The 22,162-nt window shown below is 35.5% G+C and overlaps 1 protein-coding gene across 5 annotated transcripts in view; it reads right to left on the bottom strand.

The window, feature by feature from the left end:
• Nucleotides 1-22,162, bottom strand: part of CCDC138 (coiled-coil domain containing 138) — a 31,756-nt gene that overhangs the window by 4,516 nt on the left and 5,078 nt on the right. The window contains exons 6-13 of one of the 5 annotated variants that reach the window (XM_068180255.1): nucleotides 21,494-21,652; nucleotides 20,193-20,312; nucleotides 18,724-18,801; nucleotides 18,538-18,648; nucleotides 16,198-16,362; nucleotides 15,340-15,456; nucleotides 14,056-14,248; nucleotides 11,325-11,501 (exon numbers count right to left, since the gene is read on the bottom strand). In XM_068180255.1, coding sequence (XP_068036356.1) covers nucleotides 11,325-11,501; nucleotides 14,056-14,248; nucleotides 15,340-15,456; nucleotides 16,198-16,362; nucleotides 18,538-18,648; nucleotides 18,724-18,801; nucleotides 20,193-20,312; nucleotides 21,494-21,652 — 1,120 coding nt within the window. Of the gene's footprint in view, nucleotides 1-11,318; nucleotides 11,502-14,055; nucleotides 14,252-15,339; nucleotides 15,457-16,197; nucleotides 16,363-18,537; nucleotides 18,649-18,723; nucleotides 18,802-20,192; nucleotides 20,313-21,493; nucleotides 21,653-22,162 lie in introns of all 5 variants that reach the window. The other 4 variants (XM_068180253.1, XM_068180254.1, XM_068180252.1 and 1 more) reach the window with 4 other exon arrangements.

A 22,162-nucleotide genomic window follows, 5' to 3' on the forward strand; every position in this document is an offset into this window, starting at 1 on the left:
AGCAATGAAAATTTAGTACTACAAATTATGTAGTCTGTAACTTTATAGTAATTCTATAGAGATACAAATTTATAGAAATTCTTCTAGAATTTGCTAGAGTTCCCACAAATGAGTGCCTGTTACCAAGAAACAGAAATGGTCGGTCCTATCAACCTGCACTGCACCACTGATGAAATGTGCTTTAACAACAAAAACTTGAAACAGTACCTCTTATTTACCAAAGATGCTTATCAGAAAGGGAAGAAAAGAATAAATAAATAAATGTGTGAGAACACTGACATTCAAGAAGCAAACTGAGAAGAAAGGCTTTTCTTCTTTCTATTGCCTGTTAAGACAACAAATGGCTTAAACTCATTTAGCATGACTGCTGACTCATCTGACCTTTGATTCATGAGAGATCTGAAGGTAACAAAGACTGCTTGGATGAACAGGGCAATCCTACAATTTATTCCTATAAATACCCTTAAATAGCCATAAAATGCTTTTAATTCCTTTTCTGCAGGGTAAACAGATACCATATTTAGCTGACCTCAATATTTCTTTGCTGTCCTGCTCTAATTGATTCCTGAAACATATTACACTAAGAAACCAACACACACACACATATATGCTGTAAGAATGGTCTGACTTTGAAGTTTACAAATTAACATAAAGGACAGAGTTACTTTTAAGAAAGAAGATTTTTCCTATAAAACAGAAAAGCTAATGTGGTAATAATGTCTAAATGTTTGCAGAGTTAATCACGTGAAACCCAACTGAAAAAAGCATATTTTTAAATGGACTTTCTATACACTGTTTATATATTCAATTCAGATAAGCTTTTGAAGATTATATTCTAAGTAATCAGAAAATGAAACAAACAAAGACATAAATTAAATGCATCTCTAGCTGATTAACTAAAAATAATAAGCTTCACATTTTAAAATATTTTGGTGGCTTAGATTCTGAATAGATTTTGACTTTTATTTAACTATTTTAGAAAAATATAATCAGAATTTATCCTTGCAGGACTTTGTCACCATTTAAAATAATCTGCAAAAGCCTCCAGTGGTATCCTTAAAACATTGGAGCGTGCTGTAGTTGCATTAACTTAGCTTGATTGGTAGACTGTAACGAACAATAAGCAATTTATCATTCTTGACAGGATTCATATGAAATTTACCCTCAAAGTAATCAGTTACACAGCATAAAATCTCACCAGCTATAGTTGCCCAGAAAATTCTGTTTCATACCTAAAACTATGTCACTTCAGGAAATAAAATGACAACTCTAAGTTCATGTTTTAACAAATTAACAATTACAGATTTGCCACATTTTCTAATTGAGATAGGATCTGCTGGGAGAAAGGAGAAAGTGTTTCAGCAATGTAAGTGAATGATGCAGCACAGTCCCCACCAAGAGTATCACCACCCTTTACTGGCTGTGAGGTGGATACATAGGACAAAGGATGAGGAAAAGACTACCTAATGCCTTCACTGCCTCAGTCTTTAATAACAAGACCAGATGTTTTCCAAGTACTCAGCCTCCTGAGCTGGAAGACAGGGATAGGGAGCAGAAGAAAGCTCCCATAATCCAAGGGAAAATGGTCAGTGACCTGATACACCACTCAGACACACAGACAAGCCTATGGGACCAGATGGGATCCACCAGAGGGTATTGAGGAAGCCAGTGGGAAATGCTCACCAAGCCACATTCCATCATTTACCAGCAGTTCTGGTTAATGGGGAAAGGCCTGGGTACCTGGAGGCTGGCAAATGTGACACTGATCCACAGGAAGGGCCACAAGGACCATTCAGGGAACTAGAGGCCTGTCAGCCCAACCTTGGTGCCAGGGAAGGTCATGGAGCAGGTCATTCTGTGTCCTCACATGGCATGTGCAGGGATCAGGCCCAACCAGCACAAACATGGATTTATGAAAGGCAGGTCCTGCTTGACCAACCTCATCTCCATCTACAGCCAAGTAACCTGCTTGGTGGATGAGGAAAAGACTGTGGATATTGTTTACCTGGACTTCAGTAAAACCTTTGACACTGTTTCTCACAGCATTCTTCTGAAAAAACTGGCTGCTCAATGTGAGGAAGAGTGCGCTGCTCAGTGGGTAAAAAAAAAAAACAAGTAAAAAAGCGCCAAACTGGCAAAAAACAAGTCAGGAAGCAGCACTTTGTGAAGAGAGACCAGTCAATGCAATATATTTAGTGGATTTGGACCAAAAAATGGAAAAATGTGCCCTATGTGCCCTTCAGTAAAAAGCCAAAGTTATTTTCAGGAGATAAAGCTGAGAAATAAAAAAGAAAATAAAAAGTACTATAGGTTTATCTGTAAGTATGTGTATAGGAACTACAGTTGTTGAGGCAGAATAGTCAGGTATTTTTGTTTGTAAAGAAATGCTACAGCAGTTATAACTGTACGTCAATACCATTTGAGAAAGCACCATGTGATATTTACATTGCAGAAAATGGAGGTTAGTAGAATGGCTGGAAGGTGTGTTGTGTAAGGAATTCACTAAAAATGAACTTGAGTTTTAAACAGTGATTTTTGCAATTGTGCTTATCTGGTGAACTAATTAGTGACTATGGCATAAAGGTAGGAATAGTCTAATGAAATTCCATGCTACTTAGAATGCAGCAGGTATAAAATGCATGGGTATCAGAATTCTCTTACTTGCTAGAACTGCAGAAGCATAAAGTTGATATACTAAAAATCAACATACATTTCTCCTGGAAAAATCACAGATAATCAGTGGATCAAAGGATGGATTTGATCACCAGAGGATGAAAGCTTTTGCTGTGCTGATTGAGCTCAGTTTGTATATGAGCAATCAACATGGTCTTACCATTAAAGACTGGTTCTGATGAGGCCTGACAGAAAAAAACCATTTTACAAATAATCTAGGTAGCATTTTAAATTGAAGTTGTACACTACTATGGGTTACTTTGTTTAAGAAACCAGAAAAGGCTCAATGAAATACCAGAATCACAGAAGGAATCACAACTCTCTCTATCTCTGTGTATATAAAGTCTGAGCTCTGTCAATGCACAGGCGTTACTCAAACTACACAATTTTTATTTTCCACTTCCAAGGAAAGCTTTTCTTTATGGAATTATATAAATTATTGCTCAAAAAAATCTGGCTAAAAAGTACAGTAGTTCTAATAGTCAAATACAAAACAAGATATGTATAAAAATCTTTTTCCTACTTAAATAATTTTATGGAGAACTATAAAACTGTAAACTTTTTATTAAAAAATATGCAAGTTAAGTAAATAAGAGCAAACAAGATCTTGCTTGAATAAACTTCAATGTTCTAAAGATTTCATAACTTACATTGACTGGAAAGGGGATGTGTATATCCAAATACTGATATAAACAACTCTTTTTAATATAAAATAAGTTTCAAAAGTTAGCATTCATATCTACCTTCAAAATTATACGCTGCTTAAGAACCACACTATTACCCAAAATGAACAGTGAAACTTTACTTCCAAAATGGCTACTTGGCTCTACATAACTTTTTATTTCATGGTTCCTTCTATTTATTCCTTTGGAGTGGATGAGACAGGGGTCCAAAATTCAGAATGGCTAAGCATTACATGACTGTTACTAGAAGAGGGAGAAAATAATGACACAGATGTTAATTTGTTATGAGAGAGGGGTACTTTATACTAAGTGAATTTCATCAAAATCAAAGTATTCAAACTAAATTTTAATTTAATTAACAAAAATGTGTGCAAAGTTTTGGTGCACTTGCTTGCTTTCAGCACATATAGGTGGGTCCTAGCATTATCTAGTCTGCATTTAACAGAGTTAGAGATCCTTATCTGTGGTTAAAATATTAAACTAAAATGTCTATTAATCCAACACAATTATCCACTGTTTTCAGTGAAGAATGAATAAAAATTACAAAGGTAAGATAGGTAATAGAGGAAGGATTTCCTTTTAAATGGTTTGTATTTCAATGTTCACGCCACATAAGCTGTAAATCATTTCTACCACTATAGCTTCAAAACACTAGTCCTCAGGACAATTTCACATCTCCTTTGCATACAGGTAAGGGGAATCCTACCTTAATACAATATTCACAAACTTGACATTTTTTATCCTTTCAGTACTGCAGAAGCAACTTGAAAAGATGCAAACCTGCAAAGTTATCAGTAAAGATAATATGCTGGAAAATGTTGAATTTTAATCTTTTTAGGCATATGGGCCTTTTTTACTCCATGCCTTCACTGCTTGTAGTCTGTAAAGTCTCAAAATGCTAAGACTCAAGAGGAAACATAAAGGGGCATATTTGAGTTTTCTTGGCAAATTCTCACCATTGACACAACTTTTTAGAAGTACACACAGAACACTGCACGTTGTAGAATTCCTAAGATCAGTTATGAAAGCATTCCAGCAAAAAGGAAAAGAGAAGTGTCCTATAGATAGTCAACATAAGAAGACTTCAGTTTACATGTAAATAAACTCAGCTTCTTACTAGGGAGAAAATCCTTTTATCTTCACTGGCTTCAATAACTTCCCTACGAGACTATATCTGGACACAGACTTGGTTATCCATGACAAAATTATTTTCTTCCAAAAAAAAATTAAAATTTAAAGTAAGGTTCAGTGAATATGTAAATAAATACATAAGAAAGCATACTGCTTGCTTTGCAGTTATTAAAATTCTTCAGTTATGTCAATATGGTTAAGAAATCACACTTAAGCCCTTAAGCCCTACCACAATATGCCATAACTTACAGTAAACTTGAGAGCATAATTTTGAGATTTTTTTTAATGTGCTCTCACTTTGATTTGTGAATAAGTACACACTAATATAAAATATACTCTCTGCGAAACAGAAATAAGCTAGAAGACAAAGTATATTTAAGTTTTATTTAAAGCAAATGCCAGTGTTTTGTAATATCCAGTGAGCAGGTAAGTTTTTATTTCATTGAATGAACTTAAGGTTGAGAAAGGGGAACCTACTAATCCACCTGACAGCAGTCAGATAGCACTGCAGAAGGAATTTAAGACATATGATGTCTTTGTATAAAAGTGCAAAATGTGAAACTGATGCAGGGAGCTCTCTGCCAACAGATTTCAAATCAGGCATGAACCAGACTGCAGTTAACAATTGTATTTTTGATAGGTGAATATAAACTTACAACATAATTTTAAATCTTTTAACTGATTTACAAGTTAAAAAAAACACAGTAAGCTGTGTGAGAAGACAGGAAGAACATTATTGAACAAGATTGCATATGACAAGTATTCAGCTACAAGGTGATTTAATACCAATGATGTGATGTTCTTCAACATCCACAGAACAAATTTTCTTGATGAGATCATGCTACTTATTACTAGATTGTTTCCAGAAAATGTTTCAAGTCTGGTATCCAGGAATTCTCTTGAACAGCATGCTGCAACTACTGTCCTAGAAACAAGATCTGATGAGAAAATAAATTTTTTGTCTTAGGGAGGGAGGTTTGGGGCATGAAGATGCCCTGGAAGACACTGTTTCATACTATAACAATCTGGATGATTAGAAGCAACAATTACTTTAATTATCAAACATGAATTTTAATAGTAATTTTAATGAGAAATGGTAAGAGCTTTGTTAAGCAATAAATAAATTATGTGCCATTTGACTAAACTGAAATATCGGCATGTAGCACTTAATATGTTTTGCTCTCAAAATTTCAAAGGCAGGCAGAGCACTCTGCATTTGTAGAAATCTATCACAAGCCATTCAGCATTTAACACGATACTAAAAATACTCGCTATGACAATTCTATCAGAGAAGATTTTGGTTTTAGATCTGTCTTCACAAGGACCATAGCTTAGAGCTGGGACTAAAAACTGAACACCATGGCCTGGTAGCCTGCTTTCCTTAACTGAAGTAAGGAAACCTACAAAAGCTGTGGTACTGCAATCTTTCTTCCCTATTAAAATAGCAGGAATGGATGTCTTACCCTTTTCCTTAATGAAAAGCAAGGAAGATGCCTTTATAGATTACTCATTAGATTAAAAGACCAAAAGAAGGATCAAGTTGAATGTTATGGCACTCATGTGAAGCCTCAGATTCAAGGAAAAGAGCACCATGACTAAAATAAAACTGTAGGACTTGCTCCCTTGACTCTGCTTTTATCAGTCAATCTTTGTAGTAAGGAAAAGGTGGGCATCCTCCAGAAAACAAACATGGTTTGAAATAGTGGTAATGGGTCCGGAGAGGAAAAAGAAATTGAAAAGGATATAACTGAACTGACAGTCCTCCTATCTGACCATGGAACAAGACAGGAACCAATGCGATAGCTACAGTAAAAATATAGCTATACCAGTTTATACACCATTATGCACACTTTTAAACAAAAATATTAGCAGAACGTAACAAGAGAAAAGAGATAAAATATCTTTGTGCAGTTGATTTTCTACTGCCAGGTTCACAACAAGCTGTTAACTTTCACAACTGTGAAATTTAGAAGCAACCTATTACTTCCCCTGAAGAGAGATGACTAAACCAACTAGACTACAACTTAGACCACTGAGCTCATCTGAAAAAAATTTCTCCAGCATATAAACAACATGAAATATAACATAAATTATTTAGAATTATATAGTTTATAATTTAAATTACCTACAATTTCATTTCAGTTACTCATTAAGTTTCTAGCACAGGTTAAAATAAGCAATTTGCTAACAAAATGCAAGTGGTTAGGTAAGGACCCACATAGTTGCAAAATTTTGTTCCTCAAATCTGCTAACAGTAAAAGTAATTAACAGAATCCACAGAAGTACTGGAATATGGAAAAAAAAAAAAACAATACTATGAGAGCATAAAAGTAAACTGAAACTGAAGTTCTTTTGACACAAAGTAAACTGTCTGAAATACTACATAACATCTTTAGCAGTTCCTCTCACTCTTACGCCCTGAGAAGCATACTAACCTCAACTTTTTTCACCCCTGACATTTAGAAGTCAGCCTTTGGTCCAACTATGAATGAGTTTGTATATGACAAGAACAATGATCAGTAGAACATTTTACCTCCTCCTCAGGCCTTAAGATTTCTCTAAAAGAGGTGAGGCAAACAAGATTGGCATTTATATATATTTATACCACACATATACATATTCCATATATCACAAACATTGTTACAATTCCAAATATGTTAATAATTGGGTGTACTGGGTCTGGTTGAGACAGAGCTCATTTTCTTCACAGCAGCCCTCAAAAGTGCTGTGCTTTGTATTGGTAGCTAGAAAGGTGCTGGTAACACACCAGTCCTTGGCTACTGCTAAGCAGTGCCAGCACAGCGTCAACACTGTCTCTGTAAAATTCCCCCTCACCAGCAGGCTGGGGTGCAGCAAGATCCTGGGAGGAGACACAGGCAGAACAGCTGAGCCAAACTGACTCCCATGCCATATGATATTTGCTCAGCAATACAAGCCAAGAGAAGAGAGGACAGGGAAGGCAGCATGAGAGAGGAAGGGGACATTCCTTATTTATGACATGTCTTCTGAAGCAAACTCTATGCATGCTGAAGCCCCATTTCCCAGGAAGTGGCCAGACACTACCTACTGATGGGATCTTTTGGTTTCCTTTTGTTCCATGTGTGGACTTTGCTTTTGCTTTAATAAACTGCCTTTACCTTGACCCTAAATTTATTTCTTTAATCTTATTTTCTTTACCCTGTTCTGTTGAGGAGGGGAGTGTCAGAGTGGTTTGGTGGGCACCTAGTGTTCAGCCAGGGCCATCCCACTATACTGGGACAAAATAGTGGGATTATTTTTTTAGAATTATACAATGGCATGGAAACTCACAGATGTCAGGAAAATAACAGTGCAGCTAAACTTGATGCAACTAAGTTTCAAGAAACACATAAAAATTAGCTTCCTAGGGTACCTAAAGTCTTAAACATTTCTTCACAGAATTCCACAAGTGACCTAGCTGGAGCAGTACACTGGTGTTATCTACCCTTGTACAGACATGTAGAAAGAGAAAAAAAGTACTGAGGTATGTCACCTTTCAGTCCTCTATCATTTCCCATTGAAATGTTGGTGTCAAGAGTCTCACAGATTGTTGATGCTAAACTCCTGAAGAGAGATGCACTGAAGGCTGTCTGCCAGTAAGATCCAGAGCAGTGAGACTATTAATTTTAATTTGCCATTAAGTTCTTGTACAGAGAGATAAAAAAGATTATACTAATGCCTCAGCTGTTGCATTTGACGTCATATTTTCAGCAAGTGAAGCACCATCAGTGTTGTGTGAACTTGCAAGGGAACCCTGTATTCTGAACTCACTGTACCAGACATACTATGAAGTCAAATCAATGATACTGATCCAAAATGTAAACCAATCCCAAATCTGCTTAAGCAGTACTGCAGACTCTCATTCTAATTTCCATCAAGAGAAATATCTGTCTTAGACTAGTAGGTACCTTCAGAGAGACCTCAACAAGTTAGAGAGTTGGGCAATCACCAACCATATGAAGTTTAACACTGTGAAATGCCAGATTCTGCACTTAAGATGGGGCAACCCTGGATGTACAGACAGACTGGGGAATGAGAGGCTGGAGAGCAGCACTGAGGAAAGCGACCTGGGGGTCCTGGTCAGCAGAAAATTGAACATGAGTCAGTGGTACCCTGGTAGCCAGGAGAGCCAACCCTGTCCTGGGGGGCATCAGGCACAGCATGGCCAGCCAGGCAAGGGAGGGGATTGTCCTGCTCTGCTCGGCACTGGGGCAGCCTCACCTTGAGTGCAGGGGACAGTTTTGGGTGCCACAATACAGAGAGGTCATTAAGGTATGAGAGAGTGTCCAAAGCAAGGCCACGAGGATGGTGAAGGATCTAAAGAGGAAGCCTTATGAGGAGCTGCTGAGGTCACTTGGTCTGTTCAGCCTGAAGAAGAGGAGACTGAGGGGAGACCTCATAGCAGTCATCAATATCCTCATAGAGGGAAGAGGAGGGGCTGGCGCTGATCTCTTCACTCTCATGACCAGTGACAGAAATCGAGGAAATGGCATGAAGCTGAGTCAGGGGAGGGTTAGGTTGGATATCCATGGAAAGGGTGGTTAAACACTGGAACAGGCTCCTCAGGGAAGTGATCACAGCACAAAGCCTAACTGAATTCAAGAAACATTTGCACAACATTCCCGAGCACAGGGCATGACTCCTGGGGTGTCCTGCACAAGGCTAGGTATTGGACTTGATGATCCTGATGGGTCCCTTCCAACTCAGCACATTCTATGATTCTTCATATGCAGCTTAGGTAATTATCCTCAATATAAGAGGGAAACCTAGGCTTCATTTCTAGAACAGGATAAAAATAATTTCTTACAGGGAAGAGAACCTACCTAAGGACCTCAGCTAAGCCTGGACTGCACAGAAACATTAGAGTTCATTGCTTATTATAAAAAAAAAAGGTACATGCAGTTACAGGGAGCAGTACTGCAACACAGTAGTTATTTCATATCTGATTCACATTTTTCAGCCTGGGCAACAGAGATTCGAATCTGTAAAAACATCTCATTAAAAAAACTTTAAAAATAAAGTTATAGAAAATTATATGCTGAAAAAATTTCCAATGACCTTTTTTCTGACTTAATTTCTAAGAAATTAATCTATAAAGGTATTATTTTTGAGCAAGAGTATTGTAACACTCCTATAGAGCCAGAAAATTACTACAACAAATTGAGAGAATGCCTAGGATGGTATATATTGCATAAAAAAACAGAAGTCTAGACTTTACCTCCTGTTGACTGGATGCTGTCTTTTTGGGTAATATGACTCCATATTTTAGTATACAGCCACTACTTATGTCTTCATATTTAGAGCTGCACATGAATACAGCTTTAAAACTGAGTATGAATTCCTGTTTTACTCTAATACAGAGAGTTCTCTTCTGAATAGTCACTGCTGCCTTCCAAAGTTTGTCTTTTAATGACTTTTTAACTGGAAACTTACAAAGGAATGAAAACACAATTTCTCATCAACGCTATTTCTCATTGTTAAAAATTTCTTGCAAAACACTATGTATTGAAAAAGGGCAGACCATGCCTGATTTGTATATTGGCAATTTATTCTACCAAACAATTGGGCTCTACATAAGGCTTTATATCCAGTTTCCAAGAAATAATTTTCAATAAAATGTCAATTTAATTAAAAAGTACTCTTCCTTCCCTGATTTCACATAGATACAACTTCTTTGAGAAGCAAGAAAGCAAAATTTGAGTCTCACAATATACCTTTATTATTCTTCAAACTGCAGGCACCTAGTGTATCAGCATAACTACTGCTAGGTAACAGAAGATTTACTGTCACAGTCATTACCCAAAGAAATACCAAACACTGTCCATCTTGCTTAGATTGTTACCTTTGTGCATTCAATTAATTCTTTCCCAATCACAGTTATGTCTATTAGGAAAAACAGTGTAAGACTGCATTCATTACCTGGTCAGAAAAGGACTGCAGGGAAGAACAGAACTTTAGTAAAATATTTTTGAAGTTAGGTTGTTACAAAATTGCTTTTTACTCAACCCTATACCATCCCAAGTCAAACATGCTTTCCATTTCACTAGTACAATGCATAATAACAAAATACTTCCAAAACAATACACATTTCTATTCTTAAAGGCAGTGAGTGATTTTATCTTAAAAAAAAAAAAAAAAACAAACAACCACAAAACCACTCACAAGGTTTTTTCAACATGGCATTAGAATGTGTCACAACCTTCATGCTCATCCAGGTGGTTATCAATTGATCCTTACCTGTATCACCTGGAAAAATGCTGTGGCAAATAACATTACTAATGCTTTTCTAGGGCCAAAGCACAGTAAAATTCAGCAAAACATAACCATCTCATCTAGAAATACCATTTCCAAACCAAGAAATTGAAAAATTATTGGGGATGAACTGGTCATTCAAACTAGGAAATGAAACTAGAACCTATTTTTTATCTCCACCTTCTGGCAGGTTTTCATGATTTGGGTTCCCTGGCACAGCCTGGCTTCAAAGAAAAATATCAGCAAGGTAATACAGTGAAATAAACTGAAAAGCCAAACAAAAAATAGCTACAAAATTTCACAGCAAGAAATAAGAAAGTAACCAGGATGAAATACAAAACAGTGGCTAAGAGGGAGAAGAAAATAAAAGATGACTCAGAAAAAGACAATTCAGAAATACATTTTATGTCTTTACTGAATGTACACAATACAAAGAATTGCTAATAGTACATGAGACTGTTTACACAGCTTTTACACTGTATTTTTATACTGCTTTTCCATTGTTTTTATGCTTTCCTCACCTGTTTTCATAATGATTTTTTTTTTTTTGTAATTACCCAAATTTACCAGATTCCATGGTCATCTGAAGTAATCCATCAAGAGCACTGGAAAGCAGACTTGTACTGGATACTTTTAGGTGACTTAATATGACAGGCACACATTGGTATTCCAAAAATAAGGCCTTCCCTTCATCTGTCTTCAGGTCTACACGAAGGGACTGAAATGCCTGAGCCAGGTAATCCACTGAAAATATCAGAATACAGGCAATAAGACTTCTATAATCATTGTTTCATTAAGCCATGTGAACAACTATGTGACAGCTACCATGGCAGGCATACACTTAAAAGTTAAATAGCTGAAACTACTGAATTTACTTTTTATTTAAAGACACCCTATGCCTATTTTTATTCCTTAACAATCCACTGTGAGTGGAGAAAAAATTTACCTACAATTCATATGTTTAAGAAAAAATACACTTACAAATGTAAAGTCCTGCAAATATTTTGTAAAAGAGGAAAGGAAATACAAACTCACATAGTTTGAGAAAACGCTGGTTTCAACATCTGGGAAATCTCTATTAAGGGAGTCAGTGGCTGATTTTTCTGAGTGAGAGCAATTATTCTCATGAGAGCAACTAGTCCCATTCCTTCTATAAAAAGCTGTAGTTTCAGTATAAACATTTTATATTCTCATCCATTCTGAGAAATTATACAAAGGATGTAGATTAAGTGAACCAATATATTTTCTTAACTTCCTGCTGTCAAATCTTCCTCAGTATCTTGGAATTGTATTGATCCTTTGGAGCACAGAAAATTAAGTACAAGGAAACAGTCATCCTACTGCATAAGTTTAACTAGGGTGCCATCTGCTGGATACTGCCATTTTGAAGGAATGAGGACATATGTTCAAACCAAATCTGCTATTTTATCACCACATCATTAGTGCCATGTGGTCAGAGTGATCAAAATTCATACACGGTGATATCTGACATATGTTTAACAACAGATCATATTTTCTGTGCTACAGCAGCCAGCAGTACAAAGCAACTATGAAAAGCTAAACGAATTCATTCTAATCAGAAGTGTTCATCTGCTTAGGGTAAATCAGTCTCTGCAATGACTAGTTTTTTATTTCAATTCTTTTTGCATTGTTTTTATCAAACATTCCTAGAATGTGAGTCTCAGTTTGAGGCTAATTATCATACTTCACCAAAATATGTTGACTGAAATAATTCCCTCCAACAGCTGGAACACTGTGTTAATTCATGAATGATGCCAGGATGGCATTCCACCATATTTTATTCCCATATTTACTATATTACTATAGTACTATATTTACTATATTACTATAGTACTATATATATAGTACTATATACTATATATACTATATAGTATATATAGTACTATATATACTATAGTACTATATATATAGTAATATATTATAAATATTACTATAGTACTATATTTACTATATTACTATAGTTCCCATATTTACTATGGGAAATAAAATATTTCCCATAGTAATAAAATAAATATGGGAATATTTACATTGTGAGTAAATATTCACATATGTAAATACTCACAATGTAAATACTACACAAGTCATTAAGCATAAAAACATACTAATATGCTTAAACATCAAATCCAGAAGCACAACTTCCATGAATAAAAACTCTATTCATTATTTATGCATTTAAAATATTAGGCATTCCGGTTTCGTGTCAATCCGGGTGCCACAGATAGTAGCAATTTTGTGACGTGGATTTCTGCTTTCTATGAAATGCCCCAGAATTAAACATATTTAATGGAAGAGACTAAAAAAAATCAGATTCCAAAGCAGGCATCTAATTTTGACATTTTTGCATGGTATCTCAGAATTACCTTGAAAATTAACATTTCTGTAACCTGTATCAATTTCTTTGTGTTATTGACAAAAGAAACATGTTACTTGTAAAGATATTTTAAAATACAAACCATTCGGAGGAAAAACGGTAGCAAAAATAGAAATATGGGATCATTTAGGTTAGCATCTAGTCCAACCTTCCTTTCAAAAGCAGAACCATCTATGAGATTAGGTTAGATTGCTCAATTGTAATCCCACGAAAAAATTACTTGCTATCAAAATGATCCATGCTTTTTAGAGTGTCTTTGAAAAGGGAGAAATATGTGGTTACTACCACAAAGGGCTGGAAAAGAGTTATAGAGATGTTTGTTCTTATGCTATCCTTGTAAAATTTATTCTTGCAGAATATCCCAGTTATGCAGACACACAGTACTGCTAAGTTGCTGCAGGTAAGCACAATCACATCTTACACCTGCTCTTAATAGTATGGAATTACATTTCTGCCTGACTTCCATAAAAAAGGATCCGTAACACCTTGTTCCTTGTTTCTCCTCAAGAAAGACAAGACTTCATAACTGAAGGTAGCAGTTAACAAAACATCTGAGAGAAGAATTATCTTATTCTTTGAGTTGTATTTTCCACATCTTTTCTCACACTGTCCAGACACAATCTGATTTGTGTAATCTCGCAGTGTTTACTTTGAAACTTTTATCTTCTTCCCGCTCTGCAGAAATGCTGACTTGTCTGACAGTTCATTACATTAAAAAAACCACATAAATTCTAACATAAAATTAATAATAGCAAGATTCACACTTGTATATTTTGCTTCACAATATCCAAGTAAAATCACTTTTCACTAATAAAGCACAATAGACTCTACAGTATCATTAAAATGCTTTTTGTCCAGGCATGACTGAAATAGATAAATTAATATAAAAAAAAAATCTCGACTTACCTTGTTTCACTGTTTTAAGCACAATCAAAGTTGACAGAAACCTCAGAGGCATACAGAAACTCTTAAAGAAAGCTGCTGACTTTGATTTACTTTCTGTAGACTGTTCAGAAGAACTGTGTGGGTTTCCCTTACTCACTATGCCTTTGAAAATATCTTCGCCAAGTCTCCTTATGGTTGATCTCATTGTTGTGTGCTGCTTCAAACAGTGCATATAGTTAGTGCAAACATTTTAACTTGACATACATATGTTCTCCATGCAATTAAATATTAAATTGCAAATGCTTTGACAATGTATAGGAATATAATCAGTATAGGAGATACTGCTTTGTTTCAAAAGCTGTTGAACAATATTAACATGGTGCCTTATCAATACACATGGTGCCTTATCAATACACACTTCAGCAAGAGATTAATTAGTGAAGGTCCTAGATACTCTGACGTTATTTAAGTTGCCTCTGGTTCCAGAAAAAGCTGTTTCAGTTAACTCAATTTTGTAAGCTTGCCTGAAGTCATATCCTTTAAAAGCATTTACAGAATCAAGGTCTAAATATGAAGCTTAAGAACACTGTAGAAGTAACATCCACTAGATTTTCATCATAAACTCTATAGAAATATTTCTACAGAATCAAACTTCACAATATTCTTATTTAAAATATAGTTACTTATTAGAACTAAACCAAACATCTTACTATTGTATTGAATTTAAACTCAGGATATTTACAAAGTTTTTAGCATTTGATTTAGCAAAATAACATTGACAGTACTATGCTGGGTCTTTACAGTATGACTGTCTTTTTCTTTATTATATTGCTAAATATTTTCTTATGGCAGTCTGGTCAAAAAGAGCAAGGAATGTCTTGTGGTTAGACACCAAGCAGAGGACAGAAAAATCAAAACTTCTTCACTGCTTTGCTACTCACTTCCATCACTTTCAACAAATCTCATTCATAAAATACACAATAAAGTAACTGCCTTCTCTAGGGCAAGTTTTGTTAATACATAGGCAAAAATATAGTTTCAGATGTGCTTAGAGAGATCACATACTTAGGGAAACTACATTTAGATACACAGGACAAAATTCAATTTAACTTGAAAAAGAATTTGTTTTTCATTGCCACCTGTCTGTGGTCAGCACTATGAATTTATGTTTTACAAAGACAGCAGTCTCTTTTCTATATGCTACCTGAAAACATCCATTTTTCTTATGTATTTAATATGCAAAATCCATTCATATCTTCTGTGATTTTTTTTTAAAACATACTGCATGAGGACCACTTGTTTTACCTGTATATCAGTGTCTAACTGTCTTATAGACCAGTAAATAAATTTAATCACAGAGACATGCAGTTTAGGATTCACATATGGCATCCACTGGAGTTGCTCAGTAGCTATAGGCAAAAGCTGAAAAATATACAGAAATAGAATTACATGCAGTATATGAACTATTCTATAAGCTAAGTGTAAGTGAAAAACAAACAAACAAATCTCCTAACTTGGAGTTTATCAGATTACGTATGCAAATATTCTCTGGGCAGATCCAGTACAGCTAACAGAATTACATGCATACACAGGTTTTAAATTTTATATAGGTTTACATGTGGGAGTGGAGACACATTTGAGCTCAGTCTGAGTAAATCCAATCACAGTGCCTACAGATCCTTTATATAATGAATAAATACAACAAAGTGAATTTTTTGAACATGTCACCAATTTCTAAATCTTGATATCACAAGAAAAAACAATAGAGGTGTTAAAATTCAGCATAGCATCACCTTTTGTTGGTGATGAATTGAAATTTTAATATCTAAATAGGCATAAAAATATTGCAAATTTGACCCTTGATGTCCTTAAAACAATGTATCACACATAATACACAAGAAAAGCTATCACCTCATAGAAGTCACTTGAAATAAAATGCTGAAGCTCTTAGGTTGAGACAGGACACCACATTTTTTATTAAAAATTATCTGTATTCTTTACAAATGACAAATTATCTGTTATAACTCACTGCTGGAATGAATATTGACTAACTAACAAGTATTTTTTTTTAATTACATGCTGACCTGTTATACTCTCAGAATCATTTAAAGCACAGCAAAATCTGAAAACATTAACACAAGCAAACAACCCAAATCCCTTTACCTTCATACACTTTTCCTGAGTACAGGGGTTCTTTGAGCTCTGGGTAACCCTAGGTTTATGACTGCCCTCTCTTTCTTCTTGAGTTTTTATTTTGCTAAGATGCTGGTCAGAGATCCAATCCATAAGATAAGTTAAGAGCTCATAGACTTGGGAATTCAATGGTAGCTGTAATATATTCACACATCATCAGATATTTCAGCTTTCAATTTAATGCTTTTTCTAAGCTAAAACAGTAACAGACTGAAATACGTGACAGTACATTAGCTATGAAATATTATGCATAATAGAAAGGATGAGAATTTTATGCCTGATAAAATCTGAGAGGTGAGTTACTGCAGTGTGAGCTTGTGAAAAATGTATTTAAGCAGACAGTGATCTTGTGTGCTCTGGCCTTGTGTGCCATGTGTGCTCTGCTGGGCCTTGTACCTAGGGTCTGAGAAGCCTGTATAGTATGAATGTAACTGTAACTTACAGTATCTCTGGGAAAGGTAAACTGTATGCAGATCAAAGGTTGGAAGGTGGCAGTCCTGACTGGGGGACTCCTGTACATCAAGGAGTCAAAGATCCACACCACAGTTAACTTGAGCAGGTGCAGTCTGTGCTGTGCTGCACAGACCAACCAACTGCACAGTTAATCCTGTGCCTGACTGCAGGATAAACTCAGGCAGCTCCCTCTCAGTACTGCTGATCCTGTCTGGCCTTGGCCTTGTCTAAAAGGCAACAAGTTCTTCTCCCATGAACGTCCTTCATGAACAGAGTTGTTTTTTTCCAAGAAAATGATATATTTGTTGAGTGGCCAAAAAGGAGGGGCATCTTTCAATGGGCAGGCTCTGCTCAGCATGCCCTGGGAAAAGTCCACCAGGGCTCCATTTGATGCTGCACAAATACAATTTTCCCAGTATCTAACGGGACACAAGATTTACTCTCTCTCTATATTCCTCCTCTTACTCTGTCTTATTTTAATAGCTATTAAATTAAGCCATTTGTTGTCAGTCTTTCTTATAAGGACCCAGAAGGAACCTTGCAGTGTTTCTTTCTCTTTCTCTCACACCTCACTCCCCAGTGCAAAACAAACACCTATTGTGATCATTTCTGGGTGGGAAAATGTATACCCATAATTTATTTTGTACTTGGTCAAATGGTAGTAAAACAGCTTGGGAAAAAAATATTAATACAGAATCACTACACTTTGTAATTCTGGACAAATTAAATACAGGAGAAAACAAGTCTTTAAAGTCCTTCACATGGGGAAATTCTTATTTCAATACACTAGACCTACTTTGTTTCATTTCTTGCAATCCACTGTCGATAAATTTAATTGGGTAACTAGTATTGTTTAAAAAAAGAACAAAGACTTATTGGAACTCTAATCTTGGCTCTACTACACTGCAATGAAATACTCTACAAAAGAAATTCAGAGATACCTGAAGACAGGCTGCATGAACAATTCCCTAATGACCTCAAAACTTTTCTTCTATCTACCTTCAGATAACTCTTTTCCTCTTCACTCAGAACTGTAACTACTGATACTATTTATATTTCATGTGCAACCAAAGTATGCTAAAACCTATATAAAGAGAATTTGTTGGCTATATATAGACACCACAGTCTTAAGGCATTCATTGTAAATCAATTAGATAGGGTGATGTGAATACCTCTCATTTCACAGTTTACCTCTAGTTGGAAAAAAACAGCATAACCAGCTGGGAGATGTTGGCAGAGTAATACCATAAATGGAACTACATGGAGACAGAAAGAATTTAATTAAGTGATGTAAGAAGGTTTTTTAGGGAAAAACCGTGATTGCTTTGGAACTGTGAATCAACACTGCATTTAATCTCCATCCTTCAGTAAAGATTATTTCTCAAAAAAATAATAGTAGTATACCACTTTTGGTTTAGAAGATTAAGGTTCTTCATTGGATACAGCTTTTAACCTGGTGTTATTCCTGAGGATAGTGCTGTTCTGTAGTAGTAACCAGAATGAGTCTAAGATTCGTTCTGACACAGCAAAAGAAACCTGTGACAGTGGATGCAGGTTATAATTCTAATTGGCAGATGAAAGATAACATGGTATAAGGAGGAAAACTTGCTATAGAAATAAAAATATACACATATGCATATACATAAGCAATATGAAATCCAAGACATATTTTCAGCAACAAGCTTAATTCTTTGTTAAATGTGGGTTTTCCCCCAATATAGTCTGTTTCTCTTAGTGTAACTCATAAAATAAAATTAGAAGCTACATTTTGCAATTTCTTGCATATGCACAGAGAGAACGTTACACTGCCTAGTGTCTTCCAAATGAAAAGATTCAAGACTTCTGCTTAATTCTTACCACAGCAGTTCTTGATGTTGCCATCACTTTCTCCTGTTTCACAGGTTTGCCTTCTTTCATCACTTGACACAAGTCATTAGATTTCCGTACCTTTGAAAATTCATGCTTCCTCTAAACAAAATATAACATTGAATTATATTTCACTGGTTACCTATAAAATCAGGTAAATGTAAGAACAAACCTTACTTGTAGATTTTCTAAACGAGCTTTTGCTTTTCGTGCTTGACCTTCCAAATTCTTGTTCAACTCAGTTACATCACTTAACTGGAAGAAGCAGAAAATATTAAACTGTCAGTGAATTCAAAACTCGTGTCTTGACTTAATTATCACATTGAAGTAACTTAATGTTGTTGAGCAGCTAAATTATTTAAGTTTTTTCTTATTAGCATGAAAAGTGATAGAAACAAAATCATAATCCATTTCCCTCAACAAATTACAGAATCATAGACTGGTTAAGATTTGAGAGCACCTCTGGAAGGCATCTGGTCCAACCCCCAGCTCAAGATGGGCCAGGAGGAACTGGCTGTTATGTCCAGACAGCTTTTGAAGAACTCCAATGTGTTAGACTCCGATCACCTCCGTGGGCAAGCTGGTCCAGGATAAGTAAGACAGTAGCAGTACCTCTTTGTTGACCTGCAGCCCAACCTTTCAGAGTGCAGGGGAAGAATAAGCGCTACAATGACACTCTAGATATACAGGCACTTCACATTTGATTACTTTTCATGAAGAAGTGACAAAAATGCACAAATTCAATAATGTTATCATAGTCTTGTTAATGGGAAGGCAGTTATTGACCATGCTAAAAAAACAGTTTGTTTGGCGAGAAAAAGATCAGGAAAACTGCCACCTCTATTTAAATAAAAAAAACCCCATGCTTTATCCATACAACAATAAACAGCATGATCATCACAGAAGCCCTCTGCACAGAAATGCAAAGGTTTTATAGTGAGAGGAAATAACGAGACAGATGCATTGCATCAGAACAATCAACATCCTAGGAGTTAGGTCTGACTTTCTTAAGGGAAAGAATAAGGCTCTGCTGTAGATTTTTATTGTATTCAGATTATCAGAACATTAATTAGGTCAATGAATAAGCAATGCTCAAATCATTTAGATAATTTGTGTATCACCATTTTAGATCAGACTTAACAATCAAGAGAGACAAATTCCTACTCTATGCATTACTATGAAACACACTATTCTAGTTTACAAATTGAGAAAGTACTGCCTTCGTTAAAATTTGCAAAAATAACTGAAAATACTGATCAAACAGTAGAAGTTAGAAATGAACATTCTACTTTTTACTTTATAGAAACAGCATAGCAATTTGGCACAACAAATGCACAGGGTAGATTCCATTACACCACAAAATATTTTCTTTCCATCCATTCTCAATGGATTTTCCCTTCCTAACAATTGGCTGTTGCTAGTGAGTCAGTGGAATAAATCCGACTTCTTTTTTATATTGTAAAAGGTCAGAAAGGCTAAATTTCAAGTACTAGAAACAGATGAGAAAAATACTTTCAGTCATTCATACAGTTCTTGTCTTAGAGAAACGAAAGATCAGCAATTCTGCAAACTCAAGCTGCTCAAATATGTAAAATTGTTGACTGTAACTTGTAGAATTACTTATGACAGGAAATAATAAAGTTTACCTGCTTTCTTAAAGAGTCATTCACATCCCTCAAGCTGTCAAATGACGACTTCAGCCTCCTATTTTCTTTAGTTATTTCTCTCAAGGCTTCTGTCAGCTGCTTAACTTCTGCCTCATGTTGCTGTAGAAATATCAAATTTAAGAATATGTTTTAAAAGAGACTATTCTAGAAACAGGAAGTTCCAGTTAAGTGTTAAAAGAGTTGGACAGACTTTCTAATATGAAGTTCTTCATGTCCAAATTTGCATGTTCAGTCAGCAGTGAGAAAAACAAGCTCTGTACTGCCTATTAAGAAGGATCTATACAGAAACCGAGAGCAATATGCACAGCCTATAGCTCCTATCGCTGGCTATTCTACCCAGACCAACTAACATATGTATATTTCTCAAACAATTCAGATGTGGGATGCATTTGTGAACTAAAATCAATGACAAAGCTTTTACCTACAGCTCATTCTTCCAAATATTTACAAAAAAGTTGTGACTGTGTTTTGGGGTTTCAACTCATGTTTCTGCCTTTGCTTACTCTGAATCATGCAGAGTGAGAAACTAATCCTACGCCTTGTAGAGACTGGGGATCTGGTTTACAACACAAGCATATGAATTATTACATACAACCTGCATATCCACTGCCATTCATCTCTTATGCCTGAAATTTGTTTTCTGTTTAATCTTCTCTGGACCTTAGATTTAAGTACCTCAGATTTGGTAAAACAGCAAGGTTTTATTTTACTGAAGATATTCCAGCTTTCACTTCTCCCCTTCCATGAATTCACTCTTCTTCACTACTCTTTCTTTCCATAGCCCCAAAGTTAGGTTGGTCTTCCTCCGAACTTTTTGAGTCTTTGTTTGCTAGTACTCTCTGCAATAGGTGTTATGTCATAAGACCTCAATGTGTCTTAAAGCATTCCCAAGGAAATCCACTGCAACTACAGCTAATGCAAAGATACTCATTTAACTTACACACAATTACAGATAGACCACATTTTTTCTCTAATATTACATAGCTTTCACATAGTCACATAGCTTTCAGTATTTTACAAAAAAATTAACTCCTTTCTCTAACTTGTAACTGTAAAATGTACTACACATCAGACAAGTAAATGCACCATTCTGAAACAGAAGTCATACAAAAACTCTAGCAATAACGTTCAGTACTTTTTATTTAAATCTTTCCTTTGGGAATTTCATGGGCTTCAAAGAAATAAGCAGGATTTCCAGCAAACATGTGATGGCTTAAGATAACTACAAATGAGTTAAAGAGCACATAGAGCAATATCTATCATTAAATATACTATTTCACCTCTTTCATAGCTGCAATTTTTGTGTGAACTTCTTCCTCAACACCTCTTATTTTAGCCAAAGCTGCTTCGTGTTGAAAAAACAATGCTTCTTGTTCTGTTAGACAATGCTCTCGTTTCTGCAGTTGCAGAGCATACTCCTGCTGTGCTGAACTTTCTCTCTGTATCAAGAAAAAAAAATGTTAAACTACTTTAGAAACCCATGTGAAGTTTTCCCAAATTATGCTGAATTTAAAATTTTGTCCCAGAGATACGTTTAGCTCTTTATGAAATTATAGTTACACAAGAGCTTACTAATACAAAGTATCCTGACAGGCAGCTCTGTTCAGTTTCCTCCCACATTAGCCCAGAAGACCTCCACGTGCATTGGAATGGCTCAGCCTCCCAAAATGCAAAATTCAACTCTACATTGTTGCTCTAGAATATTAAACTTTGGCTTTTGCTTCCAAAATATTTGGATAATGGTATTAACTGTAAGACAGAACAGTGTCTGATGTGACTGCCTGTGTTGAACACTAGATTAATGATATTGTTTCTTCAACTAATGAGAAGCATCCCTGAAAAACCGGTGATGAAAACAGAGATACAAAATTATTTTTATCTCAAATGTTGCAAAAGACAAGTATGGCAGGGAATCCAGCAGAAGCTTATGAACTATTACAGAGTAAAAC

This window comes from Anomalospiza imberbis, chromosome 2, assembly GCF_031753505.1.
Source record: "Anomalospiza imberbis isolate Cuckoo-Finch-1a 21T00152 chromosome 2, ASM3175350v1, whole genome shotgun sequence".
Lineage (NCBI taxonomy): Eukaryota > Metazoa > Chordata > Aves > Passeriformes > Viduidae > Anomalospiza > Anomalospiza imberbis.